General features: G+C 39.5%; 3 protein-coding genes and 1 pseudogene across 3 annotated transcripts; 3 read left to right on the forward strand and 1 right to left on the reverse strand.

Moving 5' to 3' along the window:
* The first annotated feature begins 783 nt into the window (after window positions 1-783).
* Window positions 784-2,502, forward strand: LOC121808704 (G-type lectin S-receptor-like serine/threonine-protein kinase At4g27290). Its single transcript, XM_042209297.1, has 2 exons — window positions 784-2,150; window positions 2,237-2,502. Exons 1-2 carry the CDS (start codon window positions 854-856, stop codon window positions 2,440-2,442), a joined length of 1,503 nt encoding a protein of 500 aa, XP_042065231.1. The 5' UTR covers window positions 784-853; the 3' UTR covers window positions 2,443-2,502.
* Window positions 2,445-3,798, forward strand: LOC121806803 (G-type lectin S-receptor-like serine/threonine-protein kinase SD1-1; the record flags this gene model as incomplete). The annotated part of the gene is made up of 5 exons (XM_042206957.1): window positions 2,445-2,561; window positions 2,636-2,846; window positions 2,925-3,162; window positions 3,238-3,388; window positions 3,490-3,798. Coding segments are annotated over 5 exons (1,026 nt in total), but the record flags the coding sequence as incomplete, so codon positions are not given.
* LOC121806804 lies at window positions 3,776-12,317 on the reverse strand (annotated as a pseudogene).
* A 1,826-nt stretch (window positions 12,318-14,143) lies between these two features.
* On the forward strand, window positions 14,144-15,469 carry LOC121807498 (clathrin light chain 1-like). Its single transcript, XM_042207736.1, has 3 exons — window positions 14,144-14,475; window positions 14,824-14,977; window positions 15,050-15,469. The coding sequence occupies exons 1-3, from the start codon at window positions 14,144-14,146 to the stop codon at window positions 15,461-15,463; spliced, it is 900 nt and encodes a 299-aa protein (XP_042063670.1). The 3' UTR covers window positions 15,464-15,469.
* Window positions 15,470-21,597: the final 6,128 nt, after the last annotated feature.

Below are 21,597 nucleotides of genomic sequence, written 5' to 3' on the forward strand. Positions count from 1 at the left end.
CGACGACTCGCCGACCTTCTTCGCCTTGCCCTTCTTCTTACCCCGCCCTACTCCCTGGCTTTGAATGAGAGTTTCAGAAACGTCGTTAATATCAAAACCCAAGTCCGCTAAGGAGAAGGTCTCCGAATACTGTGCATCCGTTGGGGTCGATGTGTGCGAAGAACCGGTGGAAAAATCAAAAGTCGGCCGATAGGCGTTGTCCCCCCCGTGCGTCGCCTGCGACTGTGGAATCATATGTTGCGCCGGTGGCATCATCTGCTGCGCCGGTGGCTGCATGCCGGGTGCCCACCCCGGCATCATCTGCATAGGGGGCTGCATGCCGGGTGCCCACCCCGGAATCATCTGCTGCCACGGGTACACGTTGTAGTACCCGCTCATTGGAGGCCAACCACCTCCCCCAGGAGCCGGGGAAGTATGGGACCCTGCCCCGGGAGTCGGGGGCGTCTGAGACCCTACACCGGGAGCCGGGGGAGTCTGAGACCATCCCCCGGGATTAACTGGAGTACCTTCGTAGTTGTTCTCCATTGCTCGTTATTGATCTTGTACAGAAAGTAAGGTAGAGAGAGAGTACTCGTTAAAACAAGTGGTGCGAATGAAAATGAGGTTCAACGCGCGTATATATTGTGTTTTGCGAAAAAAAAAAAAAAATATTTAAATCCGACGCCGGTTTGGCGCCGATCCGGGAGCCACAATGGCGCCCGTGAGGATCGGCGTGGGAACCGGCGTCAGCGCGGGAATCGGCATGGCGACGCCGATTTTGACGCCGATTTCGCCCACGCCGGTTCCAATGGTTCGGCGTCAAACCGGCGTGGGCGAAAAATCGGCGCTCCGGTGGTGACGCCGACCATTGGAGATGCTCTTACTATTGTACCTCGATGCAACTCAACTAGGGTGGCAAGAAATGTGTAACTTCCTCTTAGCCATTGCCTTTTGTGGACTAGTTTGCTTCTCAGCCGGAGAAGATGCACTTCCGGCCAACGGGACCTTATCGGACGGGCAGACTTTGATCTCACGGAACCACGATTTCGAGCTCGGCTTCTTCACCCCCGGCTCGTCCAAGAACAGGTTCGTGGGGATTTGGTACAAGAGGAAACCGGAAGTTGTCGTTTGGGTTGCAAACTGGAACAATCCAATCATATATTCACAAGGTGTGGTGTTACGAATAGCAAGGTATGGTGCATTAGTCATATGCAGAGATGGAAGCATACTTTGGTCATCCAATTCGTCGAGAGTGGCTCCGTCAAATCTGATCTTACAGCTCCTGGACACCGGAAACCTCGTTCTTGCAGTAGACACAACGGAGGATAACTACATATGGCAGAGTTTTGATCACCCGAGGGACACAAGGTTGCCGGGGATGTTCATGGTGCACAGCCCTGCGGAGGAGGATAAGTATTTGACTTCGTGGACGAGCTCCGACGATCCTTCCCCGGGAGATTTCACCTACAGGATAGAAAACAAAGGGTTACCTCAGATGGTGATTAGAAGGGGGAATGTGAAAATATACCGGAGTGGCATGTGGAACGGGGTTTACATCAACGTCCCGACCTTCTACAACACCATTTTCAAGGGAAAGATTTTCACAGACAAGGGCAGAACAATGTATATCGATCCTTATAACAGCTCGATTCTTACAAGGCTCGTGATAGATCAAACCGGCTTAATTCGTCGTTACACAATGGATGAGAGGAAAGATAAATGGAATCTAGTCTACACGATACCAAAAGATCCTTGCGACGACTACACCAAATGCGGTCCTAACGGCATGTGCATAATAGAGGGTGTGCCAATATGCAGGTGTTTGGATGGCTTCAAACCCAAGTTCCAGACAGAATGGGACTTTCAAGACTGGTCCGACGGATGCACTAGGATTAGGGCGTTGAGCTGCATGAATGGAGATGGTTTTCTAGAGCTCAAGGGGGTGAAATATCCGGATATACTACGGTTTTATTTAAACACAAGCATGAGCATCGGGGAGTGCAGAGATGTGTGCTTAAGAAAATGCAACTGCACAGCGTATGCACAGCCCTACATAGATAACGGAGGCAGAGGCTGCTTGATGTGGTTCGGGGATCTTATCGACATTAGAGTGCTTCCGGGTGCAGATAAAAATCAGAATATCTACATTCGCCTGCCGGTTTCTGAACTAGGTAACTCCATTTTTGTCCCGGCAATTCAAGAATTCGTCTTAGCCTACATATCCTGATTCATAACTTCCATTTCCCCCCCTCTATAGAATCAATCCGTAAGTCAGACAACAAGAAGAGGAGGCATGCAAAGTTAATAGCAGTATCAGCTGCTGTGGGAACTCTGATATCTATCTTAATCTGTGGAGCTACAGTTATAGTGAGACGACGGAGGAGAAGAGGTAAAAGCATAACATTCACACCAGCATTCTTAATAGTCAAAGGCACTGAATTCGTCTTTTATCAAAAACTGTAGGAAAAAAAAATGAGGATTTAGAGTTACCTCTATTCAGTTTCGCGACAATAGCTGCTGCAACAGACAACTTCTCCGAGGAAAGCATGATCGGAGAAGGAGGTTTTGGCCCTGTTTACAAGGTAAAGTTTCATGCTAGATTTCTAAAATCGTTTGCATAATACACTCCAAATGCAATTATAAATACAATAAGCAGGGAAAATTATCAGCGGGCGAAGAAATAGCAGTCAAGAGGCTGTCAGGAACGTCAAGACAAGGTCTCGAAGAGTTCAAGAACGAGGTTATTCTGTTTGCTAAACTACAGCATACCAACCTAGTCAGACTTTTGGGATGTTGCATTAAAGGAGATGAAAGGATGCTGATCTACGAGTACCTGCAGAATAGAAGCCTCGATTATCTCCTTTTCGGTATGGCTCGAGAATTGTATTCATTTTCTATCTCTGTTCAAAGAAACTGAAGTAAACTCATGATGATATCTTGTCCAGATCATAGCAGGAAAACAGAGCTCACATGGCCTAATCGGTACAACATTATTCTGGGAATCGCACGGGGACTACTCTATCTCCACCAGGATTCCAGATTGAAGATAATCCACAGAGATCTCAAAACAAGCAATGTTTTACTAGACGAAAATCTGAATTCGAAGATTTCAGATTTTGGCCTAGCAAGGACTTTTAGAAGTGACCAATTTATGGCCAGAACTAGAAGAGTTGTCGGGACATAGTAAGCTCTCTTATCATTCTATCTCATGAAATCATGAAATCAATTATCTCATTTCTCAACACGACAACTGTTTAGTGGCTACATGGCACCAGAATATGCAATTGACGGGAAATTTTCGGTGAAGTCAGACGTCTATAGCTTTGGAGTCATGATACTGGAGATAGTTGGGGGGAAAAAGAACAGAGGATTTAATCATCACGACCATGATCATAGTCTTTTGGGACATGTAAGAGGCAAACGACAAGAAATCATTGTCTGGCCAAAAATAAATACTAGGAGTATAATTTTTTTTTAAATAATTTTTACATGCGAATAGCATTTTTGCAGGCATGGTTGCTGTGGAAAGATTGCAAAGTTCTAGAACTGATGGATGAAAGTTTGATTGATACCTTTGTCGAACCTCAAGTGAAGCGATGCATACAAGTGGGCTTACTTTGCGTCCAGAAGCTCGCGGAAGACAGACCAGCCATGTCGTCCGTGGTCTTCATGTTAGGATGCGAGGAAGCAGCTATTCCCAACCCCAATGAACCTGGTTTTTTCACAGAAAGGAGTTCCAATGACGTTGAAAACCAAATATCAAGCAGAAATGAATCAGTCAGAGCAACAATAACAATTAGCCAATTGGAAGGCAGATAGATATAGATTAGAAAGTGCTGAAATAGTCTCAATTTATACAACGCATCCATAAACATGTAATCGAGACGTTTTATTAACAGATATCATCATCGTTCATAGGCTGGAAATCTAGCATTCTTAGGCTGAACCATATCCAAGAAGAGATGAGCCATTCCTCCAATGCCTTCGAACAGCGAAAAGGGATTATCTCCTCCATGCATCTCACCCATCGACATGAGAATGTGGGCTCTGTCAAGCAAGAAGCAGGCAAAAGCTTTGGCTCTGTATAGATACTCGACAATCCCGGTGAGGCGATAGAGGGCAAGGAACGCATAAGCGTTCCCGCTGATGCCATGACAAATTCCGAGCCGTTTCAGCAGGCCGCGGTTCCAAACCACTTCCGCTGCATCCATGGCAGCTTTTAAAAACTCCCTCTCCCCAAACACCTGTATATCACCAAATCAGGAGTACATCATCAACAGAAAAATTAAATGAAATATTGAATCACCTCAGCAGCTTTGAGCCTTTGACGAGCGTGAGGGTGATCCCAGGAGCTCCATGACACCAGTGTACGAGAGCATCATGTTTCTTATCTTCTTCGCCAGCAGGGTAGTTCCCACTTGGAAGCCGACGGCTGATCATGTACTTGAGAGTTCCCTTGACATCTTCGAGCTCGTCCGATACTAGTTTGAATTCCATCAGAACATGCATGATTCCAGCCAAGCCATGAGCCGCACCCCAATACCTTTCACCGTGCCACTCGAACATCAATGGACACCTTCCCTGTTTTCCTAGTTTCCTTCCATTCCTGATGATCTCTTTCACAATATCACCCTGCCATCATCATCCAAATCGTTTCTTTGAAAAAATTAGCATTTTTCTTGAATAGAACACAAAATGAAGGTTTTAACGTGGACCTACCATGTATGTTGCCGGAATAGTATCCTTGCCAAAATGCTTATTCAGAAACAAACAAGTCCACAAATACCCAGCTCTACCATACAACAACTCGTCCTGGAGATCTTTCGATGGCTTTATCTATTTTTGCACAATGAAATTCTTTCAGTAACTGGTGCAGTTATAAAAACTAAAGACTTAAAAACATCCACCAAGGAAATTTTCACCTCTTTGAATTGGGATAGATAGTAATCAAACAACTTGCAATTGTCGACATGCTTTGCAGCCACGGCTCCCAAAGCTAATACTCCGGCTCTCCCACATAAAAAGGTTACATCCCTGACTCCATTCATACCTAATGAGTATGGTGTTGCACAAACTCTAACTTCATGTTCGACGATTCAATTATATCTCCTTGAGCTTATTTGGGATAGATATAAACACTATAGGGAGCACGGAATAAAGTACAATGTCCCAACACCGATCCCACCATTTTCTATTGATTTAGCATTCAAGGAACGAGTGCATCCAGTGGCAACTATGTATCAATTTTGTGCTACTCCTATATTGTGTCAACAACTTACATTTTCTCTTCCAAATAAACCCCAACTTCGCAAAATGTTATATCCCACTTGACATGTTGGGATTTACGCACACAAGGCTTACACACACTCAATAAGATCACACACACACTCACTGTTGTATGAGATCACACAATGCAGAAAACACACACACTCACACTTTGAGTATTGAAGATGATAAGCTTGGGGAGAAAACTGAAAAACTCTTTATTGATTAAACTCTACTCTAAACTACATATACGGTGAGCTATTTAAAGCTCTATAATCACGTAGCAACTGCTACTAACTAACTACAAGAAGAATCAAGAAAGCAAGAAGAATAACCGCTACATCTCAGCTAACTAACTGCTGCTCCAACGGCTAGTTCGGCTAGGTTGCTTCTACCTTCTCGGTTCAAGACCGAACTCCTTCTTCGGCTCAATACCGAACTCCTTCCTCGGCTTACAACCGAACTCCTTCTCGGCTTACAACCGAACTCTTCCTTCTCGGCTCGGCTTACAACCGAACTCTTCCTTCTCGGCTCATTCCAGCTCAACGCCGAGCTTCCTTACCGAGCTTCCTTACCGAGCTTCCTTACCGCTGAGCTTACCGACTTCTGCCTTCTTCTTCTCGGCTAGTTCCAGGCTAGTTCCAGCTCGGTAAGCCGAGCTTACCGAACTCCTTTCTAGCCGAGCTTCTTCCAACTGAAATGAGCACTCCATTATTACAATTCTCCACCTGAGGGCTCATCTCAGTTCTTGCACAAACATTGATCAATTTCTTGCAATGATCAAACTTGTCTCTACCTAGAGACTTTGTTAGCATGTCAGCCGGATTGTGCAAGGTGTTAATCTTAATCACCTTCACTCTCCCCTTTTCAATCTCATCTCTAATGAAATGCAACTTTATGTCTATGTGCTTGCTCCTTTCATGAAAACCCGGATGTTTAGCCAAGCACATAGCTGAGCTGCTGTCACAATGAATCACCATTGTCTTTTGGTCAAAACCAAAATCAGAAATCACTCCCTGAATCCAAAAACTCTCCTGTACAGCTGCAGTGAGAGCTATATACTCTGATTCTGTTGTTGAGAGAGCAACAACACTTTGCAACCCTGACTTCCAGCTGATTACAGTTCCAAACATGGTGAAAAGATAACCTGTTTGAGACTTTCTGTTGTCCAGGTTTGCAGCATAGTCTGCATCACAATAGCCCTGCACAACCTCCTCAGATTCACCTTCCCAGCCATTGAACACAATCCCCCAGTCCTTAGTTGACTTCATGTACCTCAATATCCACTTAAGAGCATTCCAATGCTCCTTCCCCGGGTCTGCCATGTATCTGCTAGTCACTGAGATAGCATGAGCCAAATCTGGTCTTGTACAAATCATAGTGTACATAACACTTCCAATCACACTAGCATAAGGGATAGCCTCCATCTCATCAGCCTCTTGCTTAGTTTTAGGGGCTTGTTCCTTTGATAGCTTAAAGCTCTGGGACAGAGGAGTTGATGCAGCTTTTGCATTTTCCATTTTGAATCTCTGCAAAACTTTCTCAATATAGTCAGTTTGCAGCATCCACAGCTTCTTGCAGCCTCTATCTCTCTGAATATGTATGCCTAGGATCTACCTTGACTCTCCTAGGTCCTTCATTTCAAAGCTTGACTTCAGATCTTGTTTAACTTTCTGAATTTCTGTCATAGAAGGCACTGCAAGTAGCATATCATCCACATAGAGTAATAGGTAGGCAACGGGAGTCCTGCCTGCCTTCTTGATGTAGATGCAATCATCATATTCTGACTTGGAGAAGCCAATCTTCTTCATCTGTGCATCAAACTTCTTATTCCACTGTCTAGGACTTTGCTTAAGTCCATAAAGACTTTTCTGTAACAGGCACACCTTGCCTTCTTCTCCAATCTTCACATAGCCCTCTGGCTGTTCCATGAAGATAGTTTCCTCTAGATCTCCATTGAGGAAGGCTGTCTTCACATCAAGCTGTTGTAGCTCCCAGTCAAGCTGATTCACCACAGCCAATAGAATCCTAATCGAAGTGTGCTTCACAACAGGTGCAAACACTTCATTGAAATCGATTCCCTCCTGCTGTGTAAAGCCTCTAGCCACCAGCCTTGCCTTGAACCTGATTCTGTCTTTATCAGTGGTTTCTACCTTCTTTTTAAACAACCACTTGCAACTGATCAGCTTCCTCTCCTTTCCATCTGTTTTCAGCTTGGATTTGTCCACCAAAATCCATGTTTTGTTCTTGAGTAAAGACTCTATTTTCTCATTCATGGCTTCAATCCATCTTTCTCTATCTTTACTCTGCATAGCTTCTTTATATGTGAGTGGATCTGCACCATCAATACCTTCAGCTGCACACAGAGCATAATACACAACATCAGAGAACTTTGTTGGTGGCCTTGTTTCTCTTCTAACTCTGTCCCTTGCAAGCTGATAGTCCCTGATAGAGTCTGATATAGACTCACCAGCCTGGTTGCCCTGAGTTGGAGCCTCTTCTTTATCTGAATCAGACTCACTCCCTGAGTCAATAACTCCACCTGCTCCTAGGCCAACCCCCACAGGCTCCACCTTGAAGAAATCACCCTCATCTTCATTGGAGTCCGGCTTATCTTTCAGGAATGGCATCTGATCCTCCAAGAACACCACATCCCTACTCACCAAGACCTTCTGCTTACCGGGCTCAATACACCAGAGCCTATACCCCTTAACACCTCTCTGATACCCCAGCAAGATACATTTCAGAGCCCTAGCTTCAAGCTTACTTTGCCTAGCATGAGCATAGGCTGCACACCCAAACACCTTGTATTTTGAGTAGTCACTGTGAGCTCCATACCACATGTAATCAGGAGTTTCAGATTTCAGGGCAGTAGATGGGCATTTATTGATGAGATAGGCTGCTGTATACACAGCCTCACCCCAGAATCTGCTGCTCAAACCAGACCCAAGAAGTAGGCACCTCACCCTCTCTAGGATTGTCCTATTCATCCTCTCCACAACACCATTTTGCTGAGGATTACCAGGAACAGTCCGGTGCCTCTTCATACCCTTCTCTTTACAAAACAGATCAAACTCAGCAGACAAGAACTCTAGGCCATTGTCTGTCCTTAAGCATTTAACACTTCTACCCTTCTCTAGCTCAACCTCCTTACACCATATCTTGAACTTTGTGAGTGTTTCAGATTTTTCTTTAAGAATATATACCCACAACTTTCTTGTATAGTCATCAATGATAGCTAGATAATACTTTCCTCCACCAATTGAACACACCGGTGAAGGCCCCCAAAGATCACTATGTATGTAGTCTAAAGGGGCTGTAGAAGAGTGAATACCTGTAGGATAGGGTGCCTTCTTAGCCTTTCCAAGTATACATTGCTCACAGGGGTCCATCTTGTTGAAATCTCCAGAGATCAGACCCTTCTTGATGAGTTCTTTCAAGCTTCCTTCGGCTGGGTGGCCCAATCTCTTGTGCCATAGCATTATGGAATCATCTGACACTGCATTGCTTTCTCCATCAACAGCCTTAGCCTTCAGATAATAGAGAATATGCTCTCTGTCAGCCTCCATCATCACTGCATCTCCAGATTTCACAAACAATTTTCCTTGACTCATCAATATGGTGAACCCTTTCTGTTCCAGCATTCCCAATGAGATGAGGTTCCTCTTTACTTCTGGAATATACCTCACCCCAGTTAGGATCTTTATAGAGCCATCTTGTAGGCTTAGCTTTACCTTCCCTATTCCTTTGATCTGACAAATGTGGTTATTACCAAGAACAACCGTACCCGATGCTTCTTGAAGATCATGAAACCAGCTTCTATTGGGGCACATATGGAAGCTGCACCCCGAGTCCATAATCCACCTATGACTGACCCCACTATTACTGATATTCATGAGTTGAGCCGGGGGATCAGCACTCTCCACACAATCAGATTGACTGTGTCCCTCTGAGGCCATCTTTCTCTTCCATGCATGACAATCTTTCTTCAAATGTCCAGGTTTCTTGCACCAATAGCAAGCTCTGGTTTCCTTCTGAGCATCTGAACTTGAGGGTTTAGGGCCCTCAAACTTCTTCTTGAAGTTCTGCTTCTTGAACTTCTTCACATTCAAGGCCTCTGCAGCTTGAACATTGGAGCTTGCAGAGTCTCTGTTGGCTGTCTTCTGGAGTTCTTTGGCCATCAAGGCTGAATAGACTTCTGCATAGGTGATAGGTTTATCTCTTCCATAGATAATTGCATCACTTAGCTGGTCATACGAGCTAGGCAAGGCATTCAATGTGAGAATGGCCTTATCCTCATCTGAGATCTTGACATCAACAGATCCCAGGTCATCAATGATCTTGTTGAACTCCTCTAGCTGCTCAATGATGGACCTATCTCCAGAAAAACTATAGGCATACAGCCTCTTCTTGAGATACAGCCGGTTAGCCAAGGATTTGGCCAAGTAAACTTCATCTAACTTGTCCAAGATCTCCACCGCAGTCTTGGCTTCTTGAACTTCCCTCAAGACCTTATCTCCAAGGCACAGAATCACTGCAGAATGTGCCTTGAGCTGCATCTCCTCCATCTTTGCCTGAGCTTTTTCATCAAGCACTGGAGCCTTTCCTTTCTCATCTGGTTTTGCAAGAACTGCCGCCAAGCCTTGTTGAATTAAAACCGCCTTCATCTTCATCTTCCACAGGCCATAATCATTCTTGCCTGTGAACTTCTCTGCATCAAGCCTTGCTGCCATCTCTGAAACCGTTTGATCCTCTGCAAATCAGCTTCAATATCCCTTTCCCATAGACGGCGCCACTTGTTGGGATTTACGCACACAAGGCTTACACACACTCAATAAGATCACACACACTCACTGTTGTATGAGATCACACAATGCAGAAAACACACACACTCACACTTTGAGTATTGAAGATGATAAGCTTGGGGAGAAAACTGGAAAACTCTTTATTGATTAAACTCTACTCTAAACTACATACACGGTGAGCTATTTAAAGCTCTATAATCACGTAGCAACTGCTACTAACTAACTACAAGAAGAATCAAGAAAGCAAGAAGAATAACCGCTACATCTCAGCTAACTAACTGCTGCTCCAACGGCTAGTTCGGCTAGGTTGCTTCTACCTTCTCGGTTCAAGACCGAACTCCTTCTTCGGCTCAATACCGAACTCCTTCCTCGGCTTACAACCGAACTCCTTCTCGGCTTACAACCGAACTCTTCCTTCTCGGCTCGGCTTACAACCGAACTCTTCCTTCTCGGCTCATTCCAGCTCAACGCCGAGCTTCCTTACCGAGCTTCCTTACCGCTGAGCTTACCGACTTCTGCCTTCTTCTTCTCGGCTAGTTCCAGGCTAGTTCCAGCTCGGTAAGCCGAGCTTACCGAACTCCTTTCTAGCCGAGCTTCTTCCAACTGAAATGAGCACTCCATTATTACATGACATGATCTGACTATGGCTACGATATATTGACTCAGCTCGGTGTATACTTATATGTATTACAGTTTAATTGAGGGGAATTTTGGTAATCATGTTAACTTTTTCACTATCCACCTAAGAATTTGGCAAGCTAACTCAGCGATCGTCACTGGATTATGTATGTCAAGCAAGGCATAAATCAAACGTTACGCAAAGTTTGGAGGTTTTGAAGACAAAGCCTAAGTTTGAGACATTTTTCTGAAAATCATTAAAAAAAATTTGGGGGAACTAAACGTGAATAACCCTAATCTTCTTAATGATTATTTTAGAGTCTTCGACAATCGACACAACGAAATATTACTTGTGAACAAAACGTAAATGAAACTAGGAACTTAATATGCATAAATGAGAGTGAGTTACAACCTGGATTGAGTCGAAGCAGAATCGCATGCCTTGACAATCTCTAAGCATAGACTCAAATCATACTTGTTACCAGTCACTTGGAAAGATTTGAAGAGCAAATAAGCAGTTCCCAATGTGCCGGCATAGAGAGACTGAGAGAGTAGTCTTTCACCATTCGCCCGCTCAGCCCCCACGTCTCCACCACAATCTGTGGATATAAAACCCCTTCATATAACTCTAAACAACATCACATTGAAACAATCCTGAATCTACAGTAGATGTCAAAAACTAGGGGTAACACTACCATCAATTTGCTAGTATGGCTTAAAGCAAGTAAAGAAGAAATGAAATTGAAGTTGCAGCACTCTATTTACATGAAATTGAAGTATGTAACTTGGATCAACAGCATAACACCATACAAGCAGCCTATATCAATCTATACATGAGTTGTACTACAGTCTATATCAATCCATAAAGGAGTAGTCCATAACTAATGACCTAAACTGTAAAGCGTATTTAGTTCATAAACCCCAACTTCAATGTTTTTAGAAAAAGCACATGATTGTTTAATTGTGCCTCAATTTATTTTTGAAATAGTTCAGAATTATTTAAATATGCCCCGATCGCTTGTAGATTCAAATTTTCAACATTCCAGCTTGATAAACATGTTTTAGCAGTTATTGTAGTAAAAATTCCGACTCCGACACCAAAATTTTTTACGTAAACCATTACTATTAGCCAGCCGGTGGGTTTATTTAGAAAAGAAATTGAAAATCAAAGGAGCGCTTAAATTACTAAAATTTTCCTCTGAGGAGTTTCATCAAACAGGTTGTGGGATTATTACATTTGGAAGAATGAGCAAATCAACCAAACTCACAAACAATAAGAAATCAGCATAATTGAGAGAGCTAGAAGTGAAGGAAAAAAGAAGGGTGGGAGCAATGGGGAGAGTACAGTTTGTTTGAGGTCGAGGGCTGCACGCTGTAGGTGTGGAGAGAGAGAGGAGTATGGCAGTGAGAGAAGCCTGAGGAGCGAGTCGCGAGTGCCCTGCGGGTGAATTTGAAGCCTCTCGCGATTTTGAGTGGCTTCCACTTCGATGATGTTGGGGTTTTCTTGCAGGAAGTCGGGCATCTCATTCTGGAAGAAGCTGCCCGCCATTGTTTGAGTATGGAAATGGGTTGACTATGTTTAAAACAGTAGTCAAGGAAGAAGAGGTTGAATAGAACTGGAACACGTTGACAAGCTTCACAAACGTGGCGTTGAAGTCACCTATTTCGGAATTGAGAGATCAAAGTCATCAAACTTATTACTTACAATTTCTCATAGCATCCGCAATAGAACGGTGGACATCCCAAAAACACCTCATTTCACGTCATAAGGACATTCCACAACACTGCACATCATAAGAACATCTCACTCCACAATAGTGACATCCACAATAATTTAAATTCACAAATTCACAAATATGCAATTTTACGGAATTAAAATTTCGACATGAATACGGGAAAAAACAACCATTTTATTTTTAAAAAAACATACATATTTAAATTTAAAAAATACATTGTTTAAAAAAAACCATCTCAAACCAAACTATTCAAACAAAGTACATGTTATGCCTTGAATATATATAGAATTTGCAACGAGCCGTATATATAGAGTTTGCAACGAACCGTATATATAGAGTTTTTTTTATAAAAAAAAATCAAAATTTGGGACGTCCGCCGAGACATCCGTGGTGTCACCGCAATAGCGGATGTCACGACGGACGTCCGCTGAAACCCGCGTCGCCGACGTCCGCGTCCGTCCATTTCGACGCAATAGCGGACGGACGACCGGTCGGAACTGCTATGTCCTGCCCCACCCTATACCCTTAGGCCTTAGCCATATCATTATTCTCATCTTTTAAATAAAACTAGAATTAAAAAATTTGTACAAATCTTAAAAATAGAAAACACTAAAAATCCGAGTGCAGAAGAAACCCCATCAACGACTCATTGGGAAATACTTTCTCAGTCCGGCTTCAGACATTGGCTTTTTTGCCCCTTCCTCTATTTCAAACGAACTATCATTCGACCTCGTGAGCAGATTTAGCGAAACAATATTTGTGTCGACTTCCCAGTTCGCCAATGCCGGCCAAGTGTGAAGTGCCAACCTTACGTTGGACAAATTCGTCATCTTCTTCTAGTGTGGACCGTGGTGGTTGAAAAGCTTATTGGATCACAGTTCATTAAATGACTTTGAAAAAGATAGAGAGTAAATGAAAATGAAAAAAAAGTGGAGGGGGGCGACTTCTCACTTGCAATGGGTGGCAAGAAACACCCACACCGCCCCACCCTAAGCGCCCCCCTTCGCCGAGCCCAGTGTGTGTTGCGTCGGGCAGAGTGGCTCGTCTGGGATATTTTCTTGTTGTGGATGCATTCTGACCACTAAATTTTATTTTTTATTAAATTCTTTATCTAATATTCTATAAAAATTAAGAACAAATGCATTGAAAATAACATAAAATTATGAATTTAAGATGAATAGTAAAAATAGTAGAACTAGGCCTATCAGTTTAAAATAAAGACTAAGCCATTTTTCTGACATAAAATTTTAGAATAAGCTAGCAAATATTAAAATTGTTAATATTATAAAAAATAATAGACGTTCCAAAAAAATAGTACTCCCAATCAATTAATAATAGTAACAAAGAATTACATTTCTAAGATGCTTTTTTTTAATAATAAATAAATTTTAATTTAAAAGTTGCGCCATGTAGAAATCAAGGCCGAAACGTTTAAATTTGGACAAGGTATACAGGTCATCATATATTGGATATCCATGCGAGAGGTGTTTTAACTATATTGAGCTATTGAATTGTTCAATATGGCAAATATTCCTCTAAAAATGTCGAAAATATATTTCCAAATATATTTTGAAAATATGTTGAGCTATTGAATTGTTCAAGATGGCAAATATTCCTCTAAAAATGTCCAATTCAATGCCACAGTTAGAAATAGCTTAAATGCACCGCTTTCTTCTCCAAATCTCATCACACACACAGCCTGAGCTTCACACATACATACACAAATTAGGTTTCGAAAAAATGGAAGGATTCGACGAAGATGTCTACGTCGGAAAAAACGACGGCGCCGGGGACGTGAACGCCATGCACTACGGCTACGAAGGCGGCGCCCCGTCACCTCCACCGCCGCTGATGGACGGATTTTCCAGGAACGACAACGACGGCATGGAGGCCTACGGCTTTGGCGGCGCACCACCGACGCCGCCCCCGATTGAGGGGTTCGGCCAGGGGGAACCGTACAACCTCTCTGCCAACGACGAGGGCATCTTTTCCGAGGCGGACGCCGGCGGCCCGCTGCTGCCGGATCCCAGCCAGATGCGCGAGGAGGGATCCGCGTTTCGCGAGTGGCGCCGGTCAGCTAATTAGTTTACGTATTTGTTTTTTTTTCATTATTTAAAAGGATAAACAATGTTCCCCGCGTGTTACAACTGAGTTGTGCTTCATTGTCATCTACTTAATTTGTTTGTTAATCGTAATCGATTTATATGCTAGTACTATCATTTAATTCGTAGGAAGATGAAACTTAATTAAAAGTCTGTGTGCGTGTTACATTTAATTTATAACTTTTTTATGGATTTATTAGTTGTATGCATGCATGTATGTTGACACTGAATAAAATCATTCCATAGTTTGATAATACTATATCACTATTCATGAATTTAAGCCTTAAATGTTGTATTTTTATGTATGCATGTGAATAGTCAAAATATGATTTATTTGGAAGAGAAAGAGAAGAAGGAAAAGGAGATGAGGAATCAGATAATTGCTGAAGCTGATGAATGGAAACGCAAATTCTACGAGAAGAGGGATCAGACGTGCGAGACCAACAAAACTCACAACAGAGAAAGAGAGAAAGTAAACATTCCGTTAATTTTTTTATAAAAAGGATAATTAATGACTTATTATCATTTAACCGTTAATTTGCAGATATACTATGCACAACAAGAGAAATTTCACAAAGAAGCAGACAACCAGTTCTGGAAAGCGATAGCGGATATCGTACCCCGTGAAGTCCCCAACTTCGAGAAGAGGCGGGGAAAGAAGGACGACGAGAAGAAGCCCTCAGTGTTCGTCGTCCAGGGGCCGAAGCCCGGGAAGCCGACTGACACGGCGAGGATGCGTCAGATCCTAGCCAAGCTCAAGACTAACCCACCGCTTCACATGAGGCCGCCTCCCCCCAAGGATGGGAAGTCGGAGGCTAAGAATAGTGGGAATGAGAAGAAAGACGTGGCCGCAGATGAGGCCGCCTCGTCTGCTGCCAAAGCTGCAGGAGCAGATGTAGCGTCGACCGGCGGAACATCTGCTTCTGATGGAGGCAATGAGAAAGTTGAAAAGAAGTGACCGATTGATGAAAGGTGTTGATTCTTTGATTTTTTATTTAGTGTGTGTGTCACCATTTATATATGAACCCTTTAGTATCTAGTGTTACATATAATAAGAGTAGTTTCTTGAAGGAACTTAGTGGCTGATACTACTTGATTTATTAATGGTTAACCTTTTGGTCATTTTCAGAGACGTACTTGTTTCTATATGATGAGGAATTTTGCAATAATGCTTCTATGGCTGAGTAAAACATTTTTGGGAGGATAAATCAAAATTCACTAATAGTTAGTGTTATTTCACTATTGGCTATATTTTTATGGATATGAGAAGCATTATTTTTATAGTGGAATTTATTTTAAATTCCACTACAAAAATACTAATTTTTAATGTCTTCTGCAATAACCTATAAATATCACTACAAAAATAATTTTTAATGTCTTCTGAAATAACCTATAGTACTAATATTTGATTGGTGCCCAATTGGATGGATTTCATGGAATGACTACAAGCACATCTTGGTGCGATAGTGCCTAAAGTCAACATTTTAGGTAAATAAATGAGTTTGGCTAGTTTATTTTACTTGCTTATATGCATTTTATAATATTACAAAATACAACAATATACTACATTCTTGTAATTAGAATTTTTTATATTTACATTCTTAATTAATCATTTATGACATTGATAATTTCAGTACTACTACTTCATTAAGATTAAGTGTCATTATTAACTTTTAATTTTTTATATTTTTTTATATTTTTTTATATTTTTTATTTTGGAAATGATAATCATAATTAGTATAAATAGATGCTTTTAACTTATAAACATAGCTATTTCTAGTATTGGACTTTTTTAGTGTATTTGAATATTTAAGGGTTTAGGCAAAGTCAATGCGGATAATTCCTAAAATATTGTGTTTAAGGCATTAGACTCATGCCCATGGCCCTCTAGCAGTATAAACGTATCGCAATTTGCTAATCAAATCAGCACAGTATTTTGTTTAATCTTTTTGTGCAGTGTTATGAAAATTCATAAATTCACAATTGTGACAAACTTTCTTTAGTAGGATGATGAATAGTTTTATATTTCTGTCATTTATGATTGATCTTGCATATCATCTCTCCGTCCCGCTTTAGGAGTCCCGGTTGAGTCGGACACATGTTTTAAGAAAGTGTTTGAGTGGATAATAAATAAATTTTGTAGTGGATGTTGGGATCCACTCTTAATTGAGTGTGTAATAAATAAATGTTGAAGTGGATGTTGGGACCCAATTTCGATACTTTTTTACTTACTTTGTAGGCATTTTTTATTAGTTTATCTCAACCGGGACTCCTAAAACGGTACGACCGAAATTTATCAACCGAGACTCCAAAAGTGGAACGGATGTAGTAATATTTATCAACACGTATGATCGAAATGGATATGATTACTTGCTCTTACGTTATTAAAGTTCAAGCATCCAAACAAAAACGAGGGAAGTGATTATTGGAATTTTGTAGCATAATAAGAGAAATGGACTGAGATTCTTTTCATCACAATATTGATCGAATTTATAGTACTCCTAGTAAATAGGAGTAATATAGTATTCCATCACATGGAGATGAAATCTCACCTTTTATGTTCCTACAATTTGGGCGTTCACATGCAAATTTTATCATATTTTCTATTGGGTCGTATCCAATTCGGGTCCTATTCTTTCTTAAGTCTATCTATATTTTCTATATGTATTTATTTTGGTGTCTTTTGTATAGTTTTGGCATTATAAAATTTTATATTTGGTCGTTTGAAGTAAGAAGCCAACAACTTCATTGGTTGTGCTGCAGAGCATGTGAGAGTTGAAATTAACCACTGCTTTTGTTGCATTCATATCTTCTGACACAAAGGAACTTACTCTCAAGTTAATAATTTTCATTTTTATGGACTACTACTACTACTACTATATAACTACAATAGATTATAAATTACGTAAAGTACTAGTATTAAAATAAATATTACAGTACTTAAGTTCGAATTAATATCATTTTATAACCCATAATTTTCTCATTTTTCTATTAATATATCGCACGTTTTTATTGACATAATGATGCCTGATAAATTTATTTCAAAATATATCTGATCCACTTTGACAAATGACAATTACAAAATTTGCGTAGAACTTATATTCGAAGTGCGATTTATTTTTTAAAAATAAAGTGATATGAAAAGGTGGGTTTGGTGTAGAAGTGATGTGATAAATCAATGTAATTTAGAGACTGGTAAGCTCAATTATTCGTCATTGGAAAAATGAATTTAGTACGAGTGTTATGGAGCTGTATATGTAAGTTTTATGTCTCACATATGTGACATGTGATAGAATCCTAAATAGAATTGGATTTGAATGTAATACATTAACTTGGTACAAGACACATTTTTTCTAATTAATTATTATTATTGGGACGTTTCTTAATCATGTGATTAATTACCGATATGAGAATCATAATTCTTACAATGTATTGTGATCTTTTGATTCATTTCTATTACAATTAAGGAAATGAATATATTATATAGTTTTTGATTAGCAATTGACATTAATTATGTCGTTTGACTTATCAAAGAAGAACTCTATATTTTGATCAAATATTGTAAGGAATAATGTTGATTGACGTAAAACTTGAGGATCAAGTTTATGATTATTAGTCGACCATTTTATGGAAAAGAAACGCTCCTATTATTATATTAAATGGCCACTTTGATGGAAAGGGCATTAATTATTTTATTAGGCTTTTGTCCTCTCTCTGCCTATAAATACAAGTGTGGTGATCTCATCAAATCACACACATTACAGAGAACACATAAACGAGGGAAAGAGAGAGAAACAAATCCTTGGAGTTGCGCCACTACACCAAAGTCCGAGGAAGTTCTCTCCGTCTTCCCCAATCGCTTCCGCTATGGATCATAAAGGTAAGTTTCCGATCCATTATGTGTATGGTTAATACGTGAAATACATGATGTTCAAAGATCTTGCTTCATTCATATTCAATTATGTTTTTATTGAATATATGATGATAAATAATGTCCAACAGTATATTGCAAGCTAGTGCAGTTTATTTCTTAAACATTTGGTCTGTAAAACATTAAAGCAATATTGATCATGTAAATTACATACACTCAACTTAAAAGATTGATAAATATTTCCAACAGTTGAATCAAATCATGTATACTGATTAACTGTGGTTATACTTAGCAGCTGAATTCTAATGTGAACCAAGCTTGAAAACTTCCACATTGGGGAGCAAAATGGACGAATATTATTACTAGTAGCTAAGAATGTTTTGATGCAAAAAAATCAATTTTATACTGAACTGAAACCAGCTTCGATCGATTTGCAACGAAGTTAGACATCCAGTTGCTTCCTTCATGTGGAGAATTAATTCATTTTTCTTCTATTAATTGAGCTCAGCTCAATATATATATGTGTCTGGAGGGGAGAGGAAGGAAATAGATTAACTTTAGACATAAAAAGGTTAAATTGACTAAAGTTATCTTTTAAAATGAAAATTTTAAAAAGAGTAAAATAATGGAAATTGGGCAATTACTACAATTATCCCTTTCTTCTTTATTTTGATATAGTATTTAATTACTATTGCTGCTTAACATAAAAAAAACAATAATTTTCAAAATCTCGTACTAGTGTCATTTATTAAGCATGCCATCTTCTCCGCATAACAAAAATAATAGTAAAACCTACCGTTATTAAAAAAATCATTCCATGAATTATGCGGGCCCAAAATGAATGTACCCCGCCTAACCGCTTTTGACCACGTTCAATACACCAAAAGACAATTTTAACCTTCCATGATAAAAAAAATACTCCATTTCTTTCTTCCCGTAAGACCATCAGCAGTGTGGCGCCCTAAGGCGCGCCCTATGGCGCGCCACGTCAGCATTTTTATCCTCCTCCTTCTCCACCTGCAGTGGGGCGCCCTAAGGCGCGCCCTATGACGCGCCACATCATCATTTTGTTGTTTTGTTTAATTAATTTATCTGTTTTCAAATAACACGTAACGAGTAAAAAAACGATGTCATCGTCCGCGGCCTTCACAATGGGGCGGACGATGTCGCGGACGATGACCATCGTCCGCGACGTCCGCAATGGCGCGGACGATGGCCATCGTCCGCGGTTTAAGTCGCGCCCGAAGCATAGGCCGCGACTATCGTCCGCGGCCTATGCCACACACCCACAGTGGGGCGGACGATGAATAGCGCGGACGATGCGCGATGGCCTAATAGGAATCTTATTTGGTTATGACACAAATTTTTAAGAAATATAAAAAAAATGGATGGAATAAATTAGTGAAATATGGATCACACTTATATATATTAGTTTTATAATACCCTAACTTTTGCATTTGTTACACCAGTGATCCCTAACAAAAAAATAGCATCAGATGGGCCTAACGTTAAATATAATCACAAATGAAGCTTTTTTAGCCACTTTTCGGATGAAAATGCACAAATAGTTTGAAAGGCATTTTTGGCAATCCCTAAATTCGCTGACATATGAATTCTGTCACATTTCTGTCAGCAGCTTCTTAAGTGATTTCCTAATAAGTTCTAGTACTTCATACGTGATTAAAGTTTTGTCAATATTTGTAAAAAAAATTCTTATGTCCCTCTAGTTATATCATGTAGGAAATTCATTGAGAAATAAAAATATAGAAAAGTGAAGTTATTTATGCAATAAAATCCGAATCAATAATGCACAAAATAAAAAATATTTCACATTTAATTAAATGATACAATAATTGTTTTATTGAAAACATTGACATTTAAAATATTATTTCATTATATATCATCGAACTAATTTGTTACTCTAAGCCTAACTTTAAGACGATTTTTATGATTGATATTTTATTGATGTAATTTTAATTTAGTTCAAATTGAAATTTTTAACATCATATGAACATTCCATCTTTAGATATAAATTTGCATAGTTTCTTGTCATTCATGATAAAATTGAAACACGGGTAATATTTTTAAAAAAAATTAAGCATGTGATATTAGCTAGTTAATCCTTCAAGATTTTTGATTAATAGTAGTATTTGAAACAAGACAATGTAAATTTATAAATTAATACTGCAAAATTAGGATATTTTCATAATAAATAAAATTAATCCATAAATCACTGTAAATAAAATAAATTACGGGAAATAAAAACACGGAAAAATACCAGAAAATGAGTTTTATAAGAAAGAAATGGTCTCATTTTATTATGTTCATATTAATTAATGTAGATAATGATAAATATGTATATTATAAAAAAAATAGAAAGTGTAAATAATGATGAAATTTTAATTACGTATGAAGTACAAAAACTTATTAGAAAATTACATAAGAAGTTGTTGACAGAAATGTGGTAGAAATCACATGTCAGCAATATAATGGAGTGGCAAAAATGTCCTTTTACGGCCTGAGGGTGTTTTGGTCCGAAAAAAATTCATTCATGATTATATTTAACATTAGGGCCCTCTGGAGCTATTTTTTTATTAGGGGTCACTGGTGTAACAAGTGCAAAAGTTATAGTCATTTGGTGCAGTTTACTCTATAATAAAATATGAATTGAATAAGTTAGTTGAATGTAGGGTCTACTTACTATTTATGATAAAAGTAAAATAAGACTTTTATTGTGAGACGTACTGAAATGACAAAACGTAACTCTTATTGTGGAACGAATGAAGTACTATACTAGTATTTCTTTCACCAATATTTCTTTTGGAAATATTATTCTATTGGTACTATTATAATTGTTGAAGTCTAAGTAAATACTACTACTCCATAATATTTTCTCAGTTCTAAAGTAGTTATCATATTTAGTGTGCTAAATAAAGAGAGAGAATAATTAAATACTTATAGTAGTATTTTAATTGAAAGAAAAAATTATTAAAATAATAATGAAGAGATAGACTAGCCATTATATGTATTAATTACAATAGTACAGTTTTTAAAAAGGAAAATATAATAGATTTTGTGGGACAAGTAAAAGATAAGTATGACATTTATCATCAATTTTGAATGGATGGAGTATATATCATGAGTGGACAAAAAATACGAAAAAGAAGGGATATATGGTGAGCAAATAAAGAATGTGTAATCCCCACATCACCCACAATTTC

Source organism: Salvia splendens, chromosome 6, assembly GCF_004379255.2.
Source record: "Salvia splendens isolate huo1 chromosome 6, SspV2, whole genome shotgun sequence".
NCBI classification, from domain to species: Eukaryota; Viridiplantae; Streptophyta; class Magnoliopsida; order Lamiales; family Lamiaceae; genus Salvia; species Salvia splendens.